The 19645-nt window shown below is 69.4% G+C and overlaps 7 protein-coding genes across 7 annotated transcripts; 3 read left to right on the top strand and 4 right to left on the bottom strand.

The window, feature by feature from the left end:
• Positions 1 to 568: 568 nt before the first annotated feature.
• RHOBADRAFT_47399 (uncharacterized protein) lies at positions 569 to 2848 on the bottom strand (the record flags this gene model as incomplete). The annotated part of the gene is made up of 10 exons (XM_018414975.1): positions 569 to 613; positions 676 to 741; positions 800 to 961; positions 1029 to 1169; positions 1242 to 1346; positions 1414 to 1518; positions 1582 to 1621; positions 1760 to 2212; positions 2304 to 2404; positions 2630 to 2848. 10 exons carry the CDS (start codon positions 2846 to 2848, stop codon positions 569 to 571), a joined length of 1437 nt encoding a protein of 478 aa, XP_018267999.1.
• Positions 2849 to 3697: 849 nt separating this feature from the next.
• Positions 3698 to 6542, bottom strand: RHOBADRAFT_56322 (uncharacterized protein; the record flags this gene model as incomplete). The annotated part of the gene is made up of 2 exons (XM_018418291.1): positions 5730 to 6542; positions 3698 to 5655 (listed from the first exon to the last, which is right to left on the bottom strand). Exons 1-2 carry the CDS (start codon positions 6082 to 6084, stop codon positions 3698 to 3700), a joined length of 2313 nt encoding a protein of 770 aa, XP_018267998.1. The 5' UTR covers positions 6085 to 6542.
• Positions 6543 to 7001: 459 nt separating this feature from the next.
• RHOBADRAFT_331 (uncharacterized protein) lies at positions 7002 to 7566 on the top strand (the record flags this gene model as incomplete). The annotated part of the gene is made up of 3 exons (XM_018413081.1): positions 7002 to 7112; positions 7194 to 7424; positions 7507 to 7566. Coding segments are annotated over 3 exons (402 nt in total), but the record flags the coding sequence as incomplete, so codon positions are not given.
• A 2332-nt stretch (positions 7567 to 9898) lies between these two features.
• On the bottom strand, positions 9899 to 10790 carry RHOBADRAFT_18816 (uncharacterized protein; the record flags this gene model as incomplete). Its single annotated transcript, XM_018412450.1, has 3 exons — positions 9899 to 10393; positions 10495 to 10578; positions 10659 to 10790. Coding segments are annotated over 3 exons (711 nt in total), but the record flags the coding sequence as incomplete, so codon positions are not given.
• A 945-nt stretch (positions 10791 to 11735) lies between these two features.
• RHOBADRAFT_18690 (uncharacterized protein) lies at positions 11736 to 12293 on the bottom strand (the record flags this gene model as incomplete). The annotated part of the gene is made up of 2 exons (XM_018412444.1): positions 11736 to 11908; positions 11984 to 12293. The coding sequence occupies 2 exons, from the start codon at positions 12291 to 12293 to the stop codon at positions 11736 to 11738; spliced, it is 483 nt and encodes a 160-aa protein (XP_018267995.1).
• Positions 12294 to 13198: 905 nt separating this feature from the next.
• RHOBADRAFT_56320 (uncharacterized protein) lies at positions 13199 to 13963 on the top strand (the record flags this gene model as incomplete). Its single annotated transcript, XM_018418290.1, has 1 exon — positions 13199 to 13963. The coding sequence occupies one exon, from the start codon at positions 13199 to 13201 to the stop codon at positions 13961 to 13963; it is 765 nt and encodes a 254-aa protein (XP_018267994.1).
• A 416-nt stretch (positions 13964 to 14379) lies between these two features.
• Positions 14380 to 19493, top strand: RHOBADRAFT_56319 (uncharacterized protein; the record flags this gene model as incomplete). Its single annotated transcript, XM_018418289.1, has 15 exons — positions 14380 to 14730; positions 14806 to 14924; positions 14997 to 15542; positions 15633 to 16031; positions 16156 to 16402; positions 16530 to 17061; positions 17145 to 17259; positions 17341 to 17394; positions 17472 to 17534; positions 17599 to 17664; positions 17740 to 17894; positions 17984 to 18146; positions 18212 to 18411; positions 18502 to 18569; positions 18646 to 19493. The coding sequence occupies 15 exons, from the start codon at positions 14380 to 14382 to the stop codon at positions 19438 to 19440; spliced, it is 3873 nt and encodes a 1290-aa protein (XP_018267993.1). The 3' UTR covers positions 19441 to 19493.
• Between the last annotated feature and the right edge of the window lie 152 nt (positions 19494 to 19645).

Genomic DNA, 19645 nt, shown 5'->3' with positions numbered 1-19645 from the left:
CCAAATCGAGCTCGTCGCAAACCGTCGCTCGACGCGAGCTGCTCGCTTCTCGGCTGCACCGCTTCGATGCTCGTGCGTGTCGAAAGAGGAGAGTGTTGCTCAGGTTACAAGGAGACGTCGAAGCTTAGAGTGCCCGCAGGCTCGCGCAGAGGAGGCTGCCGTTCGCGGCCTTCCCAAGTTGACCTCGACGAGGCGAATCGCAGGGGTTGGCGCTCGACTCGATGCTCGAGCTGGGCTCTCGTCGGCGAAGGAAGAGCCCTGCAGCTGAGCAGGGAGCGCGGCCAGCCGGACGAGAGAAAGAACGACCGAGGCGACCACCTTCTCCTCCTCGAGGTCACGCTTTCCTCGCTCCCTCGCCCTCCCTTTCCTCGCTCGACCGACAAAGGACATTCACACGGCACACGCCGGTATATTTTGCAAGCCGCGGACCCCCTGAGAGATATAGAGAACGGGTGGGAAACGAACTGCTTGGTACACAATGACAAGGTTTCCTCGCGTACGACACGATGAGGGCGGAAAGAGGGGGGCCGGGGTTCTACTGTATCTTCTTCGAGGTGTAGAGAGAGGTCTAGGACGAGCAGGAGAAGGGGTGGTTAAACTTGCCTCCCTTGTACTGCGAGGAAACGAGAGGTCAGTGCGAGGAGGCGGTCGTCGAGTGGAAGGGACGGGGCGTACACCATCGATGATGCCGACAATTGCGCTATAGATGCCCGAGGGTGTGATAAACAGCGAGATGGCGATCTGCAGAAGGCGAAGCAGCATCAGCAGGAGTCCGAGGAGGAAGAAGGGGAGGACGCACGAGGAAGACCGAGACGCAGAAGAGCGCAATCTTGACGGGGCTGCTGAACCAGCCAGCGCCGCGAGTGCTGCGGTGCATGTGCAGCCACAGGGCGCCGGCGAACCCGCAGACGAACCAGGTCGAGGTGAGGCACGAGACGATCGTGAGGAGCTGGTTGAAGAACTGTGGGTGCGACAGGGTCAGCGGCGTGCGCAGAGCACGCAGAGAGGATAGAGAGAAAGAGACGCACGGGAATGAGCTCGGCAATGACGAACGCGACGCCGTACATGCTGAAGATGATGGCGAGCCAGTAGAGCTGGGCGGCCCAGCTGTCGCTCGTGAGGATGGACGAGTTGCGGAACAGCTGCGTGTAGAAGAACTTGGCGCCGACCTGCACACCGAGAGCGAGCGTCAGTAAGAGTTGATTCGGGCCAGAAAAGGCGGGCCGACGAGTGGGACGCACATTGACGGCGACGATGCCCGAGACGATGATGGTGACGAGCGCAAAGGCGTACGAGGCGATGGCGAGCTTATGGTTGGTCATCGTCAGAGCCGGCGACGGGGTGTACTGAAGGAGGAAGGCGAGAGTCAGAGGCGGGAAGGGGTCCGAGCGCGGGGACGAGACGACGACGCACCTGGCCACCGTACGAGTACAGAACGGCACCGACGACCGAGTAGATGATGAGCTGGAAGCCCTGCATGAGCGCGATGGACTTCTTAAAGTCGGACGGCTTGCGCATCTGTCGAGCACGAGGAGGGTCAGTCGAGGTCGTGGATGACGGCGAGAGATCGCGAGAGCGCACCTCGGGCAGGAACGTGAGGACGGCCATGTTCTGGCCGTAGCTGCAGTAGGCGATGCGGGAGAGAGGGGAAAGGAGAAGGGAAGAAGAGCGAGAAGAGGTCAGGGACGGGTCGTCGAGGAGGAAAGCCAAGAGAGCGACGACACGGGAGGAGCGACGACCGAGGAAGAAGAGGACGCACGCAAAGACGCAGTTGGTGATGGCGCCGATGGCGTCGGCAAACGTGAGCTCGCTGTTGAACGCGACCCAGTGCACGGGCTCGCCGTTCTTCTCGAGGCGTGCCGGGTCCTGCGTGCCGGCACCGACCATGGTGATGATGCACGCGATGACGATGCACGAGATGGACGCAACCGAGAGGCCGAGGAGGCCGCTCCACTTGCGGTTGTACGACAGGATGGCCGACACGCCCGCGATGAGGACGGCCCAGCCGATGGCGCAGTTGGCGCCCGAGTCGAACGTCGCAATGGCGAGCTTGCCGGCGAGGATGTGGCTCGCGGCGAGGCCGATCGACTTGAACACGATGGCGACGCCGAGGATGCGGTAGCCCCAGCGGCCGAAGAGAACCTCGCCGGCGTCGGCGGCGTTCAAGACGTGCGGGTAACGGCGCTTAAAGTCGACCATGATCGAGGCGGACCTGTTGCGCGAGCGAGGGTGGGTCAGGGCTGCGTGCGCGTCGCGCTGAACGCTTCCGACTCGAGGAAGTCGTCCAAATCGACGGGACGCACAGGTAGGCGATGGCGATAAAGGCGGTGTTGCAGATCAGGCCGCCGGCCAGGCCGAGGCGCTTGAAGGTCGAGGGGAACGAGAGAGTGCCGAGGGCGACGGCCTGCGGGCGAGGGAAGCGAGGGGAGGGGGGGGGGGCAGCAAGTCAGCTTCGTTCGTGTGCACGGACCACCGTGGACGTGCGTCGCCTCGTCCGTCGACGCCGCCCTAACCAGACCGTGTGTAGGGCTGCTGAACGAGGCTAAGGAGACGAGCGGCGGACCGTCGACCCGAACAGCCTCGGCAGAGGTGGCGACGACGAGGGGAGGGAGGGGGAAGCGAGGCTCACCTCGCAGGTGATGATGATGCCCGCCTTGATCCAGCCGAGGTCCTTGAAGTTGGTTTTGCCGTGCGTGTCGCCGTCGCGGAGCGCGAACGCGTCCGCAACCTCGGGCTGGAGGCGGTCGGCGGCCGCCACCTCCTCGACGTCCTGGCCCGGGTAGATGCCCTGCTGCACCTCCTTCTCGTTGACGATCTCCTCCTTCTTGTCGGCGCGAGAACGGAACATGGTCGTGGAGCGTCGACGACCTGGTGGAGCGAGCGCGAGCGAGTGTAGGGGAGGGAGAGAAAAGAGAAGCGCGCCGCCGGGGCACCCCGAGCCGTCTCGCAGAGTTTGTTACCGGAGCTTCGGAGTGCGGAGCCCTCGTGACTGATACTGATCGAGATCTCGTGAGCGCGCTCGACCGGGCGTCGGCGGAGCTCGACAAAGTGCGTCCGTACGAGCGTCTGTCGCTCTCGGGCCTCGTCTCGCGACGGCAACTCTGCTCGTTCGCTCTCTCTTGCTCTCGCGCCCGGTGTTGACCCACATCGACGGGCAGGAGAAGTACGGGGAGCCAAGATCAGGTGGACAAGTTTAGTGCGGAGGAGAAAATCGAGGGTGCGGAGGCGAGGGAACCGTTTGCAAGGGAGACCGAGCCGTCTCGCATCCGCGTCGTGGGCCGCGCTGCCGCTCGCACGGCACGCTGTGCACCCTCCTGGACGACGTCAACCCAACCCTGAGCCCTTGGCGAGCCCGTGGGACCCGCTGGCGGCCGCTTTCCCACTCGACGTAGTCGGCTCGCCGTGTGTCTCGAGCTCGAGCCTCGTCGCGCGCCCGCCTTCCTCATCTCGCCGGCGGCTTGTCCCGACGACGCTCTCTCTGTGGTGCGAGTGGGCCCGGCCGCTCAATTGGAGCTCGCTGCGTCGTCCGTGTGCCTCGGCGTCGTTGGCGCCCACGCTCGAGACGGCGCTTGCCTCTCGTCGACGCCGATCCTGCTCGCCTGCTCACCTGACCTCCTCGAGCTCACCCTCTCGTCAAGAACGGCTCGTTCGGGGTCGAACGGGTGCACTGCACGGAGATAAAGGCGTCTAGATCTATCTACAGGAGCATGCCAAAGCTCTGCTGCATCGCCTCGCCCTGGCGCTTCCTCCGCTCCGCCTCGCTCTCCTCGTCGTCCACCTCGGGCACGACGGCTGTCGCTCTCGCCTGCTCCAGCCTGAGCGCGTCACCGCCGCTCGCGCTCGCGCCGAAAAAGCTGCCCATCCGGCCGCGAGCGGCGGCGGCGGACGCGCCCGACGACGACCCGACCCGGCCCGACCTCGACGACGTAGACGTGGACGTCGACGTGGGCGGCGGCGGCTCGCTCGCGCGTGACCTGGCCTCGGGGCTCGGGCTCATGAAGCGCACGTGCGGGCTCTTGACGGCGGCGCGCAGGCTCGCCATGCGCGACCGGCCCGAGATGGACGGCGCGCGGTGGGTCGCCGTCGTCGTCGATGAGGCCGAGGGCGAGGGCGGACGAGGGACGACGCCGACGGTGAAAGGGGCAAAGCACGCCGTCGAGGTCCGAGTCGAGAGGGTCGGGAGGGCCGAGGGCGCGAGAGGCGAGGCGTGCGGCGAGTAGGGCTGGAGCGGCGACGTGTTGGCCGTCAGGGTCGGGTGCACGCCTGCAGTCGTGACCACGGGTCCTCGTGGCGTCTGCGGCGGTCGGTGGGCGTACGGGAGCGAGTGGTCGAACTGGAGCGGCTGCGAGTGGATAGGGAGCGCCGAGCGCGGTGCCGACTGGCCGGCTCGATAGTGCAGGCCTGCAGGCGCCGAGTAGACAGGGATGGGTCGGCCGTCGGCGCCGACGATGTACGAGTGCGGCTGCGCGCCGCCGAGCGCGGCGACGGGATGGGCGTAGACGTGTGCTGAAGGAGGAGGCCCGTGCCCGACGGACGGCGGGTGCGACGATGACGGCTGCGCCGAGACGGTCGAGTCTGTCGAGAGCGAGGGAGGGTGTGACGAGTAGTGCTGAGGAACAAGGGCATGGCGAGGTCGAAAGCCGTGAAACTCATCGACGGGCTCGTGCGACGGCGAGGGCGACGGCGGACCGGACGAGTCGCCGACGACCGATGCCGGCGGCGCTGACGCGACAGGGCGAAGGTACTCCTCGGGGACCGAGGGCACGGCAGGCCGCTCGTACGGGTCCGAGTAGGACGGGAGCGGCGAGTTGGTGACGTGCGAGATGGTCGACTGGGCGTCGAAGAAGTCGCTCCTCGCATCGTCAACGTCCTCGGCGGGATCGTGGACGTCGTGCTCGACAAAGCTGCGACTCGGCTGCTGCTCGACAGCGTCTCGGGCTTGAGCGCCAGGCCAGTACGGCGACAATGAGGAGGACGACGAGGCCGACCTCGAGACGCCGACCGAGTCAGCCGGCGACGACCCGGCCGACGCAGAGCGCACGCCGAGACGATCAGGAACGCCGAGTGGGACGCCGCCGCCGTACAAGGACGGCGCGAGCGCACTCGCCGACTCGAAAGCGGCCGGCGGGTTCACGGCGCCGACGGTCGCTCGGCGCGGCGGCGGGACGGGACGCTGCGGCACGGCGCGAGCGCCATCCGTACTCGGGTGCGAGGGTGCGGACCGGAGCGAGATGGACGAGGGCGAGGTGCTGAAGCGGGAGGAGGAGGAAGGGACGGCGTGAGGCGGCGGCTCGAGCGCTCGAGTCGGGGGCGGCACCTGGAGCGCCGACCTGCGGCGCTCGTCGTACGAGCCCGAGCCCGACGCCGACCCACGGCGGTCGATGCTGAGCCGCCGCAAGTCGCGCTCGATCGGCGAGGCCGACGACACCGACACGGGCGAGCGCAGCTGGTCGTCCTGGCCGAACGACGACTCGCCGTACGCGCTCGACGACGCCGAGTCTTGCTCGTACGCAAAAGGCGCCTGCGGGCTGCGCAGCGAGCTGACCGACGACGACTGGGCCGAGCGGGCGTAACGAGACGGCGTCTCGGCTGCGGCGAGCGACAGACGCTGTGCCGCCTCGAGGTGCTGCTGGGCGAGGCGAAAGTGGTGCTGGGCTGCGAGCAGGCGTCGCGAGTCAGTCGAAGGAAGTAGAAAGGGGCAAGAGAGTGAGAGAAAGAGAGAGACGCACCGATCTCGGCGTCCGACATGTGCGCCAGGTCCCCCTCGCTCAGCCCGCCAAGCGTCTCCTGCGCGCCCCTCGTCGAGCTCCTCCCGCTCGCGACGCTCCTCGCGACGCTCGCCCGCCGCTCGACCTGGGCCGAGCGCCACTCCTCGACCTCGGCCTTGCTGCGCCATGCTCGGTCGTCGACCTCGGACGGCGCGCGCCGCTCGTGCGCGTCGTGCGGGTGCAGGTTGGTCGACGGGTCGTGGTAGGCGGCGTGCGGGTCGTACCGTGGGACGCCCTCGTCGGCCGAGTTCTGCCGCCTCGCCGCCGAGTCGAGCGCGGCGTCGCGCGCTTTCGCGCCGCCGTGCGGGTGCGCCATGGGCAGGAGGACGAGGTGCTTCGAGTCGAGCGGCGACGGCGGGGCCGAGGTCGGCGGCTCGGCGGATGTTGCGCGCTCCTTGCTCGGGAGGAGCGAGGCTCGGCGTGGGGGCGGCGGGAGAGGCGGAGCCCGGCGAGCGTGAGGAGGAGGCGAGGCGACGGTGCGGTAGGTCGGCGCGGGCGACGCCGCTCCCCTTCGAGGCTCGAGTCGAGGATCCAGCTTGCGCGAGAGCTCGGCTCAGGCTCAGAGTGGGTCGAGAAGCGGAAGCAAGCGAAGCCCGTCCGTGACCAAGCCGAACGGTGGGCGAGCGGACGCCGGCACCGCGGGGGACGGACAGGAGGCCGGCCGGCTCGGTGTGGGCCCGGCAAGTGCGGCGCCCTCGATCAGGGTCTCCTCGAAGCACGCTGCGGGCGAGCACGCGCGTCGCTCGGTGCCCTGCGTCGAGGCCGTCGAAGCCGTGAGCCCGCGGAGAGGGGAGCGGGGCGTGGGAGTGCGAGGACAGCTCAGGAGCGGGTGAGCGTAGGAGCAGACGGTGCACAGCAGGGCTGGTAGCACGCGTATCCAGCCAGACCAGTACATCCGGCGAGAGGAGAGGAGGGAGGACAGTCGAGAGCAGCTCTTGGGAGATGAGACGGTTTGGCCTCACGCCGCTCGCCGCCATGAGCTCGCCGTCGTCTGCGGGCTCGCGAGGCAGTCCAGCACAGCCAGGAGCCCAGCCCAATGGCGCTCCTACAGCCCCAGAGCTCGGAGCTGTTCCCTCGGACCCCGCTCCTCCTCCTCCTCCTCCCGACGAGTTCGACACGGCCATCTTCCCCGCCCCGCCAGCGTTCTACCACCGCTACACCCAGCGCAACCTCGACCTCGCGCCAGATGCCACCATCGCCGACGTTCCGGGCGAGCCACGCCCCTTCTCGCGCGCCGACCTCGACCCGCCCAACGTCGACTGGATCGTCGAGGACGGCAGCTACGCCGTCTTCGGCGAGACGTGGCCCATCGACGAGAAGCTCCCGACGCTCCAGGACATGGGTGTCCCCGAGATGTTTGACCGCGACGCAGGTGCGCCCTCTTGGTCCTCTCACTCTCTCGCGCCTCTCTCTCCCTCGAGCGAGCACACGAGATTCACCTGGCCGACACCGCGCACAGACCGCAAGACGTCGCTCCAGTCCCTCCTCCGCACCCTCCTCATCTCGTACACCCAGCTCCTCGACGCCCTCCTCACCCCACCTCCCTCGCTCGCGCACCCTCAACCACCTCGGTCCGACATCGAGCGCCTCACCGAGCACATGCAGCTCGTCGCCGTCAACATGCACTACCTCGTGAACGAGCTTAGGCCAGTCCAGGTGCGCTCTCTTCCCCTCTCTCTCTCTGTCTCTCTCCCCAGCTCGAGGACGGCGGACTGATGTGAGGTCGTTTGTCGTGCAGGCTCGCGAGACGCTCAAGGCGATGATGCGGGCCCAGATCGACCTGCGACGAGCCAAGACGGTCGCCATCAAGCAGTGAGTCTCGCGCTCTCCTCGTCTGCGCGGGCGAAGGCGGCTTCCTCGCCGCCGCTTGCGCTGCACGTGAAGAACTCACTCACACCTCTCTCGCTCGCAGAAAGTGCGCCGAGATCACCGCCACGCTCTCGACCATGCACACAGACGTCCTCGCCGCCGCCGCCGCACCCGCCGACGCCTCGCCCGCCGACCGCGCCCTCTCTGCCGCCGACGACGCGCTCGACTTTCTCGCCAAGTTGCGCGCTCGGATCGACGCGCTCGGCGACGACGACGATGACGACGAGCGGGCCTGATCGTCGTCTTGTACCTGTTCCCTTGTCACCTTGTTGCCATTCTACTCGCACTCTCGCAGTCTCACCTCGCGCCGAGAGCCTTCTCGAGAGAAGGAGGAGCGAGAGAGAGAGAGAGCACGAAAACGGGAAACCTCGATAAGCAACACGACGCTTTACATGTTCACCGCGCTCGCTCGGTCCCAGCTATCCCGCCGCCGAGCCACCGTGCGCCCTCCTTGGCCTGCCACCCGAGCTCGCGCATGCGCCCGCCGACCTCGCGCGCGAGCGCCCGACTCGTGGTCTCGCGCTCCGAGAGCGGCGCCGCGTCGTGCAGGCGCGTCAGGAGGCCGTTGACGTGCCCGACGGGCGTCGACGCCGGCGGCGTCGCATGAGGCGCGCCCGGACCGGCGCCCGGGGCCGGCGACGACGACGCGCTCGAGAGGCTGCGGCGCCGCGCCATGGCGACGGGCGCGTGGCCCGACGAGCGGCTCGCGGCGCCGCCATCGACGTGCACCTCCTCGAGCCCGCCGCCGCTGTCGTCATCGAGGTCGCCGTGCTCGTCGAGGAGCGGGAACAGGAGCGCGCGCAGGAGCTGCACCGTCTGCGCGCGCAGGTACAGCAAGTCGCGGACCTCGCGCGCGCTGCGTCCGGAGCGCGAGCGCCGCACCCACCCGCCCCCCGAGCCGTTCGCCGCCGCCGCCGCCGAGCTCGACGAGGGCGTGCGAGCGCGAGAGCCCGAGCGCCCCCCACCACCACCGCCGCCGGTGGTCCCGCTCCCGAGCGCGTCCATCTCGATCCGGGTCGCGCCCGCCTCGTGCGGCGGCAGGTCCCTCGGCGGCGGCGGGCCAGGCGACGAGCCTGCGCGCTCGCGGCCGCCTTGCTGCGCGTGCGCGTGCGCGTGGGACGGCGCAGGCGAGTGCGAGGGGCGCGAGGGCCCGCCGAGGAGGCGGTCTTGCTCCGAGAAGAGGGACGGCGACGGCTGCGGCGGTGGGTGGCGCGGCGTGCGGGGCTGGAGGCGCCCGTCCACGTGGTCGGTGGCAGCGTCGGCGTCGGCGTCACCGTCGTCGTCGTCCGACTCGTCCGACTCGTCGTCGTACGGGTCCGACAAGCGGCCGGTCGGCGCCGCGCCCTCGAGCAAGCCGCGCCGGTCGCTGTCGTCGGCTGCGCTCGAACTCGTCCTCGCGCCGAGCTCGGTGTCCTCGTCGTACGGGTTGTCGGACGAGTGACGGAGCCGGATGCTGCTCGGCGTGAGGGACGGGTGGACCGAGTGGAGGAAGTGCTCGGCCTCGGAGCGGGCGACAGGCGTCCACAAGGCGAAGAGGACGGTCCACAGGGCCGACAGGCGCTGGAACTGGCGGTACTGCGAGCATCGAGGGGCAAAAAGCGGCCCGAGAGAGTCAGCGCCCGATTCTCGGCAAGGCCACGCACACAGAGAGAGGGGGAGACGAGGACGCACGTTGGCGTCGACGAGGCGGTTGTGGTACGCGACGAACGCGATCGTGCCGACGAGCGCAACGACGATGGCGCCGCCCCACGTGATGCTCGTCCACAGGAGGGCGCACACGACGCCAAACAGGGCGGCGTACGTCGCGAGCGCGAGGACGAGTCCGATCGCGACCTTGTTCTGCGCCTGGTCCTCCTCGAGCGCGCCGCTCGACGCGTAGCGCGCAAACGTGTAGACGGGGAGGTGGACGACGAGTGGGAGGAGGAAAAAGGGGAGGCGGACGAGGCACGACAGGGTGCTGAGGAGGACGGACCCGAGGACGCGGAACCGGGTCGGGGGAGGGTGCGGCACGTCTGGGTCGAGGGTTGCCGGGAGCGGGAGCGACGACAGCGAGAGGTGCGACAGGCCGGTCGAGTGCAGGGCGTCGCGGTACGCGTTGAGGAGGCGCCCGAGGCGGCGCAACGAGCGCGACGGCTTGGGCGACGCGAACAGGTCCACGAGGCTGTGCGAGAAGGACAAGGACCCGAGTAAGTCCCTGCGCACCGGCAACGCAAGTGCACGCGAGAGAGACAGAGGGAAGAGAGGCGACGACGCACGTCTGGTCAATCTTGCGCAAGTTCTCGAGCGGCAACTTGCGGTCGTCGGGCCAGAGGATCTTGCGGGCCATCATGGCGGCGTGGCGCGACTCCCAGTCGGGCGCGTTGACCGTGACCCTCGTCAACTCGAGGTGGATGCGCGCCGTGAGCTTCTTGACGGCCGTCTTGGGCGACACGAGGAATTCGTCGACGTAGGGCGTCACCGACAGGGTCGGGCCGAACCTGCGCACCGACCGGGACGACGTCAGTGACGGTTTCCCGAGAGAGAGTGGGAGAGAGAGAGAGAGAGGGGCCGACGCACTCCATCGTAGCTGAAGCACGGTACTTGGTCTTGTCGCTGTAGGCGATGCCGGCCACGCAGATGACGACGTCGACCGGCTCCTTGTCGCACCTCGAGCCGTCCGAGAAGCGCGTGCGCTGCGCCGGGTCGCGCAGGTTCTTGGCGTACTCGAGCGCGGCCCACGACGCGCCGTCCTTGAGCGCGGGGAGCTCGTGCACCGTCTCGCTGTGGGCGATGGGGACGAGGGATGGGAGGGGAGCGAGAGTCAGAGACGAGGGACTCGGTAGGTCTGCGCTCGCGAGACGGAGAGAGGGATAGGGACGCACGAGCCACCCTCGGGAAAGACGGCAATGGCCTCGCCGCACTTGAGCGCGTCGAAGCTCGCCGCAAACAGCTTCTGGTTGTCCTGCGCAGCTCGCCCTCCTCGTCCTCGTCAGTCCTCGCTCGGCCACGACGACGACGAAGGGAGAGAGAGAGAGGGCGCACCTTGGTCTTGCGGTCGACGGGGATGTTGCCAGCGTCGAGGAGGATCTTGCGCGGCAAGCCGGGCGCAAACAGGGTCGACTTTGCCCAGTAGTGCAGCTTGCGGTAGTGCGGGAAGTAGCACGACAGGACGGCGACCTGTGTGGTGTGCGCGCTCGCTCGTCAGTTGGGCGCGCGAGGGGTAGAGAGAGAGGGAGGGAGAAGGCGGACGCACGTCGGCGGCCGAGTTCCAGTGGTTGGCGACGACGATGCACGCCGCCCACCTCGCGTCCCCCCCCCTCCTCTTCGCAGCCTCCTCCTCCTCCCCCTCCCTGTCCCCTGCCGCACCTCGCCGTCCCCGTCCTCGTCGTCGTCGTCCTCGTCGGCCTCGGCAGCGAGCACGAGGACGCGGTGCCAGAAGCTCGCGAACGCGTACGCCGCGAGACCGCGCAGGAAGGTGTGCGTCGGGCCGAACGAGGCGGAGGCGGGCATCGCGTGGCGGTGGGTGCGGCGGGTGCGGCGAGGGCGAGGGCGGAGGAGGAGGAGGAGGCTGCGAAGAGGAGGGGGGGGGACGCGAGGTGGGCGGCGCGGAGGGCGGGTCGGTGAGGTGGGTCCGGTCGGGAAAGGTGCTCTGGCGAGTCGATGGGCGGCAAAGGCGGACCGCTGGACGGCGTGCGCAGGCGCAGAGGGCCGACCTTTGACGACGAGGTGGGGACGCGACGAGATGAGGGAACCGGTTCCCGCTCGCGGCGCCTGGGCGGTCGGGGCTCGTTGCGAGACTTGCTGGAGCGGGTGTGTCGAGAGCTGGCGCAGCAGGTGGGCCCGTCGAGCGAGGCCGGCGGGGGACAATGAGCGAGAGAGAGGAGCCCAGAGGCGAGGCCGGCTCTCCGAGTGTCCGCCGTCGCCGACGACAAGTCCTCGCTCTCGACGCTCGGGCCCTCGTCTCGCTCTGCGTAGCTCTCTCTCTCTCACACTCTCGACGACGACGACGACGACGACAGGATCTGGTCGGCCACTCCCTGCATTCCAGCCCCGCTCTGGTCCTGGAACACACACACACACACGTCCACCACGGGCAACCGCAGATTGAGACGGGCGCGCTTAGATGGTCGTGTCGTACGGGATGGGCGCAAGGGTTTGCGGCGTGTTGTCCTGGGTCGACACGGTGCGCGACTCGCGGGGCGCGACGGGGAGGCGCTTGAGCTGGACGTGCTCGCCCTTGGCCTTGGCCTCCTTCTTCTTCTCGGCGTTCGACTTGACGCGGTTGAGGAAGTCTGTGGACCGAGGCGTGCGCACCATGAGTCAGTGAGGCGCACAGAGAGCCCACGAGAGAGAGAGGGGGGACGCACCGTCACGGCACTTGGAGTGCTTGACGTGCTCGATGCGGAGGTTGACGCGCTTCTCCATGTAGCGGTTGCCGACGACCTTGTACACGATGACGCCGACCGACGACGGGGTCACGTTGTACACGATGCCGGTGCGGCCGTGGTAGTACTTGTGGGGCATGCCCTTCTGCTGCGCCGCGTTGGCCTTGATGTCGACAATGTCGCCGACGCGGTAGATCTTGAGGTACGTCGACAGCGGGATCGAGCCCTTGGTCTTGAAGTCGCGCTTGAACATGTGGCGCGTGCGCGCGCGGAGACCGAACGAGTGAGGCATGGCGGGCGGTTAAAGACGGGCTGCGGGAGGGAGGGGGAGGGTCAGTGCCGTACTCTCGAGGTGGTGCGGGTGCAGGTCCTCGCAGGTCGGCTCGTGCTGCTCCCTGCCGGTGTCCCGCCGTGCCCTGCTGCCCGAGCTGGACCGCTGGACCCTGGCCCGGCCGACGACGGCGAGGCGACGGCGAGGCGAGCCGCTCGAGGGCGACGACGACGACGACACCGGCGCTCGCCGTCCCGCTCGCTCGCCCTGCGCGACGCCCTGCTGCCCAACGAGGCGTGCGCACGTCGCCGCCCGCGCCCTGCTCGTCCGCTGAGCGCGTCGGTCCCTCTGCGCCGCCCGGGCGACACAGCTCGTCCCGACCGGCTCGCCCGCTCGCGCGCGCCCTCGCAGCCCGCCGCAAGTGGCCCACTCGAGTCGTACTCGCGCCTGCTGCACTCGGGGGCGCACCGTCGCGCGGACGTCGAGCGGGCGGTGGTGCGGATCGAGCGGGCGGGGCGTAGTTTGCGAGGCTGGGGCTCGACGGGCGGCGGCTCGCTGGGGGCGCGGTGTGGGTGGCTCGGGCGGCTGGAGAGGGGCGCAGCGGATCGGGGCATACGCCGGCGGCACGAGGCTGGCGGTGGGTGGTCGAGATGGGCGGGAGAAAACACGGAGGGGTTGGTGAGCGAGGGCGACAACTCACGGGGTGGGCTGTGGAGGGCGAGGGTGTGAGCAGAGGTTTCGAGTCGATGCAAGGGCAAGGGAGCCGTACCCGACTAGATGGAGGAGCGGTCTAGGACGGGGAGCAAGCGAGGGCGGGCGGCGGCCGTGCTCCTCCTCCTCCTCGCGCCTCTGCCTCGCCGCACATCGAGCCATCTCTCGACCCGCTCACCTCACCTCGTCGTCGTAGCAGCAGCTCTACCAAGACCATGGCCCCGAGACTCGCACCCAAGGTCGTCGCCCGAACCCGGCCCCTCCCGCTGCGCAAGCAGGTCCTGTTCCGCCAACACGAGCACCTCCTCACCGCCAACCCTCTGGTCCTCTTCCTCCGGCCATCCGACTTCTCGGCCCACGAGTGGCGAGCCCTGCGCGCCAACCTCGCTCAACTCGCTCCCTCTCCCGCGACCCCCTCCTCCTCCTCCTCGACCACCTCCCCGGCCCCACTGTCCCTCACCGTCCTCCGGCCAGGCCTCCTCCCCGCCCTCCTGCGCGACCCCAACTCGCCCGTCTCGCGCCTCGTCGACCCAACCCACCTCGCGTCCGCCTCGCACCTCCAAGGCCCGCTCGCCGTCCTCACCGCCCCCTCGGTCGACCCGCCCACCCTCTCTCGCGTCCTCACCCTCGTCCAAACCTTCTCCCGCACCCCGAAACCCAACTCGCCGCCCCCTCCCGCTCCCGGCGCCCCGGGTGGTGCTGCGCCGCCAGACCGCCTCGCGCTCCTCTCGGCCCTCGTCGACCACTCGGCGGCCGACGTCGCGCGCACGCACGCCGTCGCCAAACTCCCGACGCTCGACGTCCTCAGGGCCCAGCTCGTCGCGCTCGTGTCGCAGCCCGGGAGCAGGATCGCGGGCGTCGTCGGCGCGCGCGCGGGCGAGCTCGCGAGGACGCTCGACGGGTTCAAGCTCGGCCTCGCCGACGCCGAGGCGTCGCAGGGCGGTGCCGGCGAGGGCGCGCAGGCGCAGGCGCAGGCGTGAAACGGAGGAGGACGGGCAGCGTGAACGAGTGCGGGTCGGACCCGAGTGGACGAGGGCGGGAGGAGCGAGGGGGGACGGCCCGCCGCCGCAGCGCATCAGCAACGCGCCGCATGTTCAGAATCTCGGCCAGGGTTCTCTGCGTCTCTCTCTCGGCACCGGGCGTGTCGATTGCCGCCTCGGCAGAGAGCTGCGCGCGGCAGAGAGCGAAAGCGAGCGTGCTTCGGACGCTCAGGGCGCCGCATCGCCCGCCTCTCGTTCCGCTTGGGTCCTCGTGCAAGCTGGACTCGAGCCACTTTGCGAGACCGTGCAGCCGAGAAAGCAGCGCGCAGGAGAGGCTGCTGTCGACGTTGGTCGCCCCTGTGAGAGCCGCCCAGCCTTGGACCCCGCACCTCTCGCGCTCTCTCGACACCCGACGCATGCCGCCCTTTATCGACTACACCTCGCGCACGACCTCTGCCAAGACCCAGCGCCGCTCGATGGACGCTCCGAGCCCTCCCACGAGCGACCCCGAGCCCCCCTCATCGCCGCCCCACTCCGAGTCGACGACGACGTCGCCGACCTCGGGCGATCCCTCACCCGCACCGCTCGACGACGACACGCAGCAGCACGCCGCACCGGCCACGACGCGCAAGAGCCACGAGCACGACCGGCCGCCGCCGCCGGCGCTCCTCGAGGAGGCGCAGCGGGGAGGAGGCGTGCCGAACCGCCGAGCGTCGCAGTCGAGCCGGCGCACGGCGAGGAGCGCACGCGCGCAGCGCGTCGACGAGGTGCGTCCCTTCACTGTTCTCTCTGTCTCTATCGGCGTGTGTGCGCACCCGAGCTGACCCGCTGTTGGTGCGCAGGAGGACGACGAGGACGAGGACGACGACCACCACCACCACCACCACCACCACCAGCCGACGACCCTCTTCGCCGCGCGCACGACGTCGACCGCCCCAGTGCGCAAGCTCTCGCGCAGCAAGTCGCGCTCTCGCCGTCCCTCCTCGTCAACCGAACACGGGCGCCCGACCTCTCCCTCGTCCTACTCGTACAGCAACGGCTTCGGCGCCGCCGAGCAGCAGCACCCGCCGGGCCCGCGCAAGCTGCGCCGCATGTCGCACGGCGCGTACTACGCCGCCCCGATGTCGGCGTCGAGCCCGCCCGCGTCGCCCGTCACGGCGCACGCGCACGCGCAGGGCCACGGCGTGGGTCCCGGCGGCGCGGCGGTGAGCCCGCGCAGGCTGCCCGGGCAGGTCATCGCGAGCCCGAGGGGGAGCGAGTCGCGGGATGAGCTTGCTGGGCACGGGCACGGGCACGGGCACGGGCACGGGCACGGGCACGGGCACGGGCACGGGCACGGGCACGGGCAGGGGCTTGGGCGCGAGGGCGACAAGGGCGCGGCGGCGAGGATCGAGCGCGAGGCGAGGGGGAACGAGCGTGTTGCGGCGAGGACGGTGGACCCGGCGGCGGCGAGGGAGCGCGAGGGCGGCGGGCCGACGTTGCGGGCGCCGAGCTTCGGGCCGTACGTGTGCGAGCTCGAGGACCAGGACGACGAGGTGACGCCGCAGGACCGGCACTACGTCGCGCGCATGCTCGCCAAGTGCGTCCCCCCCCCCCGCCCCCCTCTCTCTTCTCTCGAGCGAGCAAAGACCGTTGACTGACCCGGACGTGCACCGCGCGCGAAACACAGCCTCGAGCTCCAGCACGAGTTCTCGGCCCTGAGCCAGATCGGCACCCTGAGCGCCTACGGCTCGCCCTTCCTCCCCTTCGCCAACGGGCCCAACTCGCGCCCAGCGTCGGCCCCCTCACCAAAACCCGCCTCGCGCTTCTTCGGCCTCCTCCCCGGCTCGTCGTCGTCGTCGTCCAAGCCCGTCCTGCGCGACGCCCAGTTTGTCGGGTACGAGTGGGACCCGGCAAAGGTGGCGAGGTCGCCCCTGTGCGCGTACCTGTTTGAGCGGTTCGTGCACCAGATGCCTGGGTTGAGGAGCGCAAAGGACGAGTACTGGGGCGAGCACTGGCAAAAGTTCATCGACGGGTTCGCAGAGTGCGACTTGAGCTCGACGGTCGAGCGGGGCGAGATCACGAAACGGTGCGTGCGCGGTCGCGCTCTCTCTCTCCCTCTTGTTCTCCCTCCTTCCTCCCACACGTTCTCCTCTCGCCTCTGTCAAGCGCGGCATCCATGTCGAACGTCCCTGACCCGCCCCCTCCCACAGCCGCCTCCTCTCGATGGGCATCGTCCGCCTCCTCGGCACCTACACCTCGTCGGCCCTGCCGGCCGTGCCCGGGCCCGCCGCACCCGCCCGCCCGAGCGCCGGCATGATGCGCCTCCTCGACGTACTCGTCGGCGGCGGCGGCTCGATGGACCAGCTCGCGAGGACGCTCCTCGGTGAGCACGGCGGCGAGGCCAACTACAACGCGTGGGTCGGCGTCGTCGAGAACGAGGCGCACACCAAGGAGCCTGTGCGTGGGCCCCTTTCTCTCTCTCTCTCTCTCTCTCTCTCTCTCTCTCTCTCTCTCTCTCTCTGTCTCTCTCGTGTGAAGCGCGAGAGCTCCGGACTGACACTGCCACGTCATCCTCGCCCTGCAGACCTACCACCTCCTCACCCAGCCTCTCGCGTCGGCGCACCCTCTCGTCTACAGCCTCGTCCCTCAGTCTGCCTTCGTCGGCCTGTCGGACGCCCTGCACTCGATCGACCCGCACGGGCGCCTCGCGCTCCCTGCGCTCCCCCTCGCCGACCCTCGCCGCTCCGCCTCGTCCTCCTCGCCCTCGTTGCCTTCCGCCTCCTCCTCCTCGCCACGCTCGACAGCAGCACGCGACGTCCAGACCTGGCTCCGCTGGGTCGTCCTCGCCCTGTCGCACCCGGCCTCGACGGTGCGCTTCCCGTCCGACGACGCGCTCCTCGACCGCGCCCGCGCCGCCCTCGAGCGCTTCCTCCTCTCGTCGTCGTCGTCGTCGTCGTCGTCGTCGGGCAAGGTTGACGCTGCGGCGCTGCGCAGGCGGGTCGAGAACGAGGACGCGAGGGCGGACAAGGGCGCCGAGGAGTGGGCGAGGGTCGGCAGGAGGGCAAAGGCGCTTCGGACGACGTGGGTCCGGTACCGAGGGGCGCTCATCCGAGGAGGTGCGTCGCGCTCGTTCCCCTCTCTTCGGTGGTCGTCCTCCTCGAGGCTGGGCACTGATTTGTTGGACTGTGTTGCCACGCAGGCGAGCTCGACGAGACGATGAAGCACGTCAAGCGCTGCTCGGCCGTCAAGGACCTCCCGCAAGAGTACAAGGACGCCGAGGAGTGGGCCCTCATCTACGTCGCGCAAGCTCTGCAGTGCGTCCCCTCTCTCTCTCGCTCGGGCGATTGGCCCGTTCTCGGCGACGAGGACTGACCTCGAGGACCGTGCGCGCGCAGCTACATCTTTGTCGGCGCCGCGACTGGGCCTGAGGTGCTCAACATCCTGCGCAGGTGCGTCGCGCAGCTTCTCTCTCGGTCTTGCGCACGCGCACGAGCGTCGGACTGATGGGGTCCGCCTCGCGACGCAGCTTCCACGAGCTCATCCCGTATCGCGCAATTCAGCTCGGCCTAAGCCTCGTCAACCCGACCCTGTGCGTCCCACTTCGCCTGACTCTTTCTGATCTACCTCACTGACTCGTCGTTGTCGCGACACAGGGCGATCCGGGCCATCGTGCAGCTCATCCTTGGCCAGCCAGCCGGCCAGCTGTCCCTCTTCCAGCGGTGCGTCCCTCTCTCTCTCTCTCCTCCTCGCCTCCTGCAGCAGCACACTGACTCGGTCGCCGTCGACGCTCCCAGCATCTGGTCGCACGTCTGCAACAGCGCCAATAAGCACCAGCGCGCCCTCATCAAGCAGTTCCGCGCCAAGCTCGGGCACGACAGCCTGTGCGACACGCTCAAGGCGCACGTCGCCGAGGGCTACGTCGCGAGGCAGCGCACCAAGGCGTCTGCAAGTGCGTCCCCCTCTCGCCCTCCCCTCGTCTCGTCGAGCTCGACGAGCCAGAGCTGCGCCCGACTGACCCTCGTCCTCGCCCGCTCGCAGTCGCCAAGGACGAGGACATTGTGCTCACCATCGTGCGCGAGCGTGGGACTCGGGACGAGCAGGCGCTCGTCGAGCGGTGGCACCAGGCGTTCGTCGACGCCGGCGAGGACCCGACCAAGAGCGCCGAGGCGGGCTCGTTCGCCGACCTCAAGGAGCTGCTCGCGTGCGTCCGCCTCCCTCCCCCCCTCTCTCTCGTCTTCCGGTTCCTGACAGACGACCGCCCCGCAGCGCCTACTACCGCTTCCGCGACCGCGAGCAGGTCCTCAACATTGCGCTCGAGCCCAACACGCCACGGCTCCTGCACGCGAGCATCGCCGTCTTCTACTCGACGATCCACGCCGTCGCCAACGCGAGCAAGCTCAGCGACCGCGTCGGCGACCTGCAGCTGTTCCTCAACGACTTGGTCAAGGTCGCGACGAGGATGGGAGGTGCGTCGTTCGGCTCTCTCGCTCTCGCTCTCGGGTGTCGTGCTCTCGAGAAGGGTCGGTCGCTCAATCGCATTGCCTGCCCGGAAACAGAACCGCACGAGTTCATCTCGCTCGCAAGGCGGCACCACCAGGCGCTGTACTTCTTCGTCCACGAGCTCGTGCGTCCCTCGTTCCCCTTGCCCTCCCTCCCGGACAGCCTCACTCACTCTGCCCACCCTCGCCCACGACCTGCAGGCGGCCAACGGCGGCGACCTGCTCGACCCGATCCTCGGCTGGGCCAAGGACGGCCTCGCCTTCCTGCGTGACGGCGCCAAGCCCCCTTCGACGTCCTCGTCCTCGTCGTCGTCCTCGGCGGCACCGCGAGCCGGCGCCGACGTCGATGCGCTCCTCGAGCGAGCTGGCGACAAGGACGCCGCGGCCGTCAAGACCGAGGCGCGCGCGTTCGCGAGGTGGACCGCCCTGCGCAAGGCGCAGCAGGACCTCGAGCTGCGCGTCGACCTGATCCTCGCGTCGCGGTCGTCCTCGTCGTCGTCGAACGGCGACGCGCACGGCGCCGTCGATGACCTCGACGCCGCCGCCGCCGACCTCGACAAGACGGCGCTGTGGTCGCGCTTCCTCGGGTTCGTCCCTCTCGCGCCGGGCGCGCGCGCCTCGTTCGCGGCGGCGGCCGACCGGCAGCGGCGCGAGCTGCACCGCACGGGGCCCGGCGGCGACCTCGAGTGGGCGGCGTGGTGGGCCGAGCGCGAGACGGCGGGCGCGGCGGGCAAGGAGGGCGTCGTCGTTGCGCAGCGCGAGGCGGCGCGCGAGGCGCTGAGCCCGGTCAGCTCGAGGGCGACCAAGGGCTCCTCGGCCAAGGGCGGCGTCAAAGGCGCCGGCGGGGAGCGCACGCCGCGCGTGTCGCTGTCGCACGAGTTTGAGCGCAGGATCGAGGCCGAGCTGGCGGTGCCGATGCCGTCGAGCGAGGCGACGAGGTGCCTGCTTGACGGCTATGTGGCCCAGCTCGAGAAGACGCTGAGCAAGAGGAGGTAGAGAGGGAGTCTCATTGTGTAGCCTTGCAGCACTGTATCACTCACGCACCATCCCCCAGCTTGGTGGCGAGCGAGAGGGACGCCGAGGAGGAGGGAGCGGGCGAGCGGGTCGAGCAGGTGCGGTCGCTCATGCGGAGCGGCGAGTGTGCAGACTGCTGTGGCCAACTCAGGCAGTAGCATCTCGCCGAGAGCAGAGCGGGCGAGGC

Source organism: Rhodotorula graminis (assembly GCF_001329695.1).
Source record: "Rhodotorula graminis WP1 unplaced genomic scaffold RHOBAscaffold_18, whole genome shotgun sequence".
In the NCBI taxonomy this organism is placed as follows: Eukaryota; Fungi; Basidiomycota; class Microbotryomycetes; order Sporidiobolales; family Sporidiobolaceae; genus Rhodotorula; species Rhodotorula graminis.
Note: the sequence above shows the minus strand (reverse complement) of the source record. Positions and strands in the feature narration are given on the sequence as shown.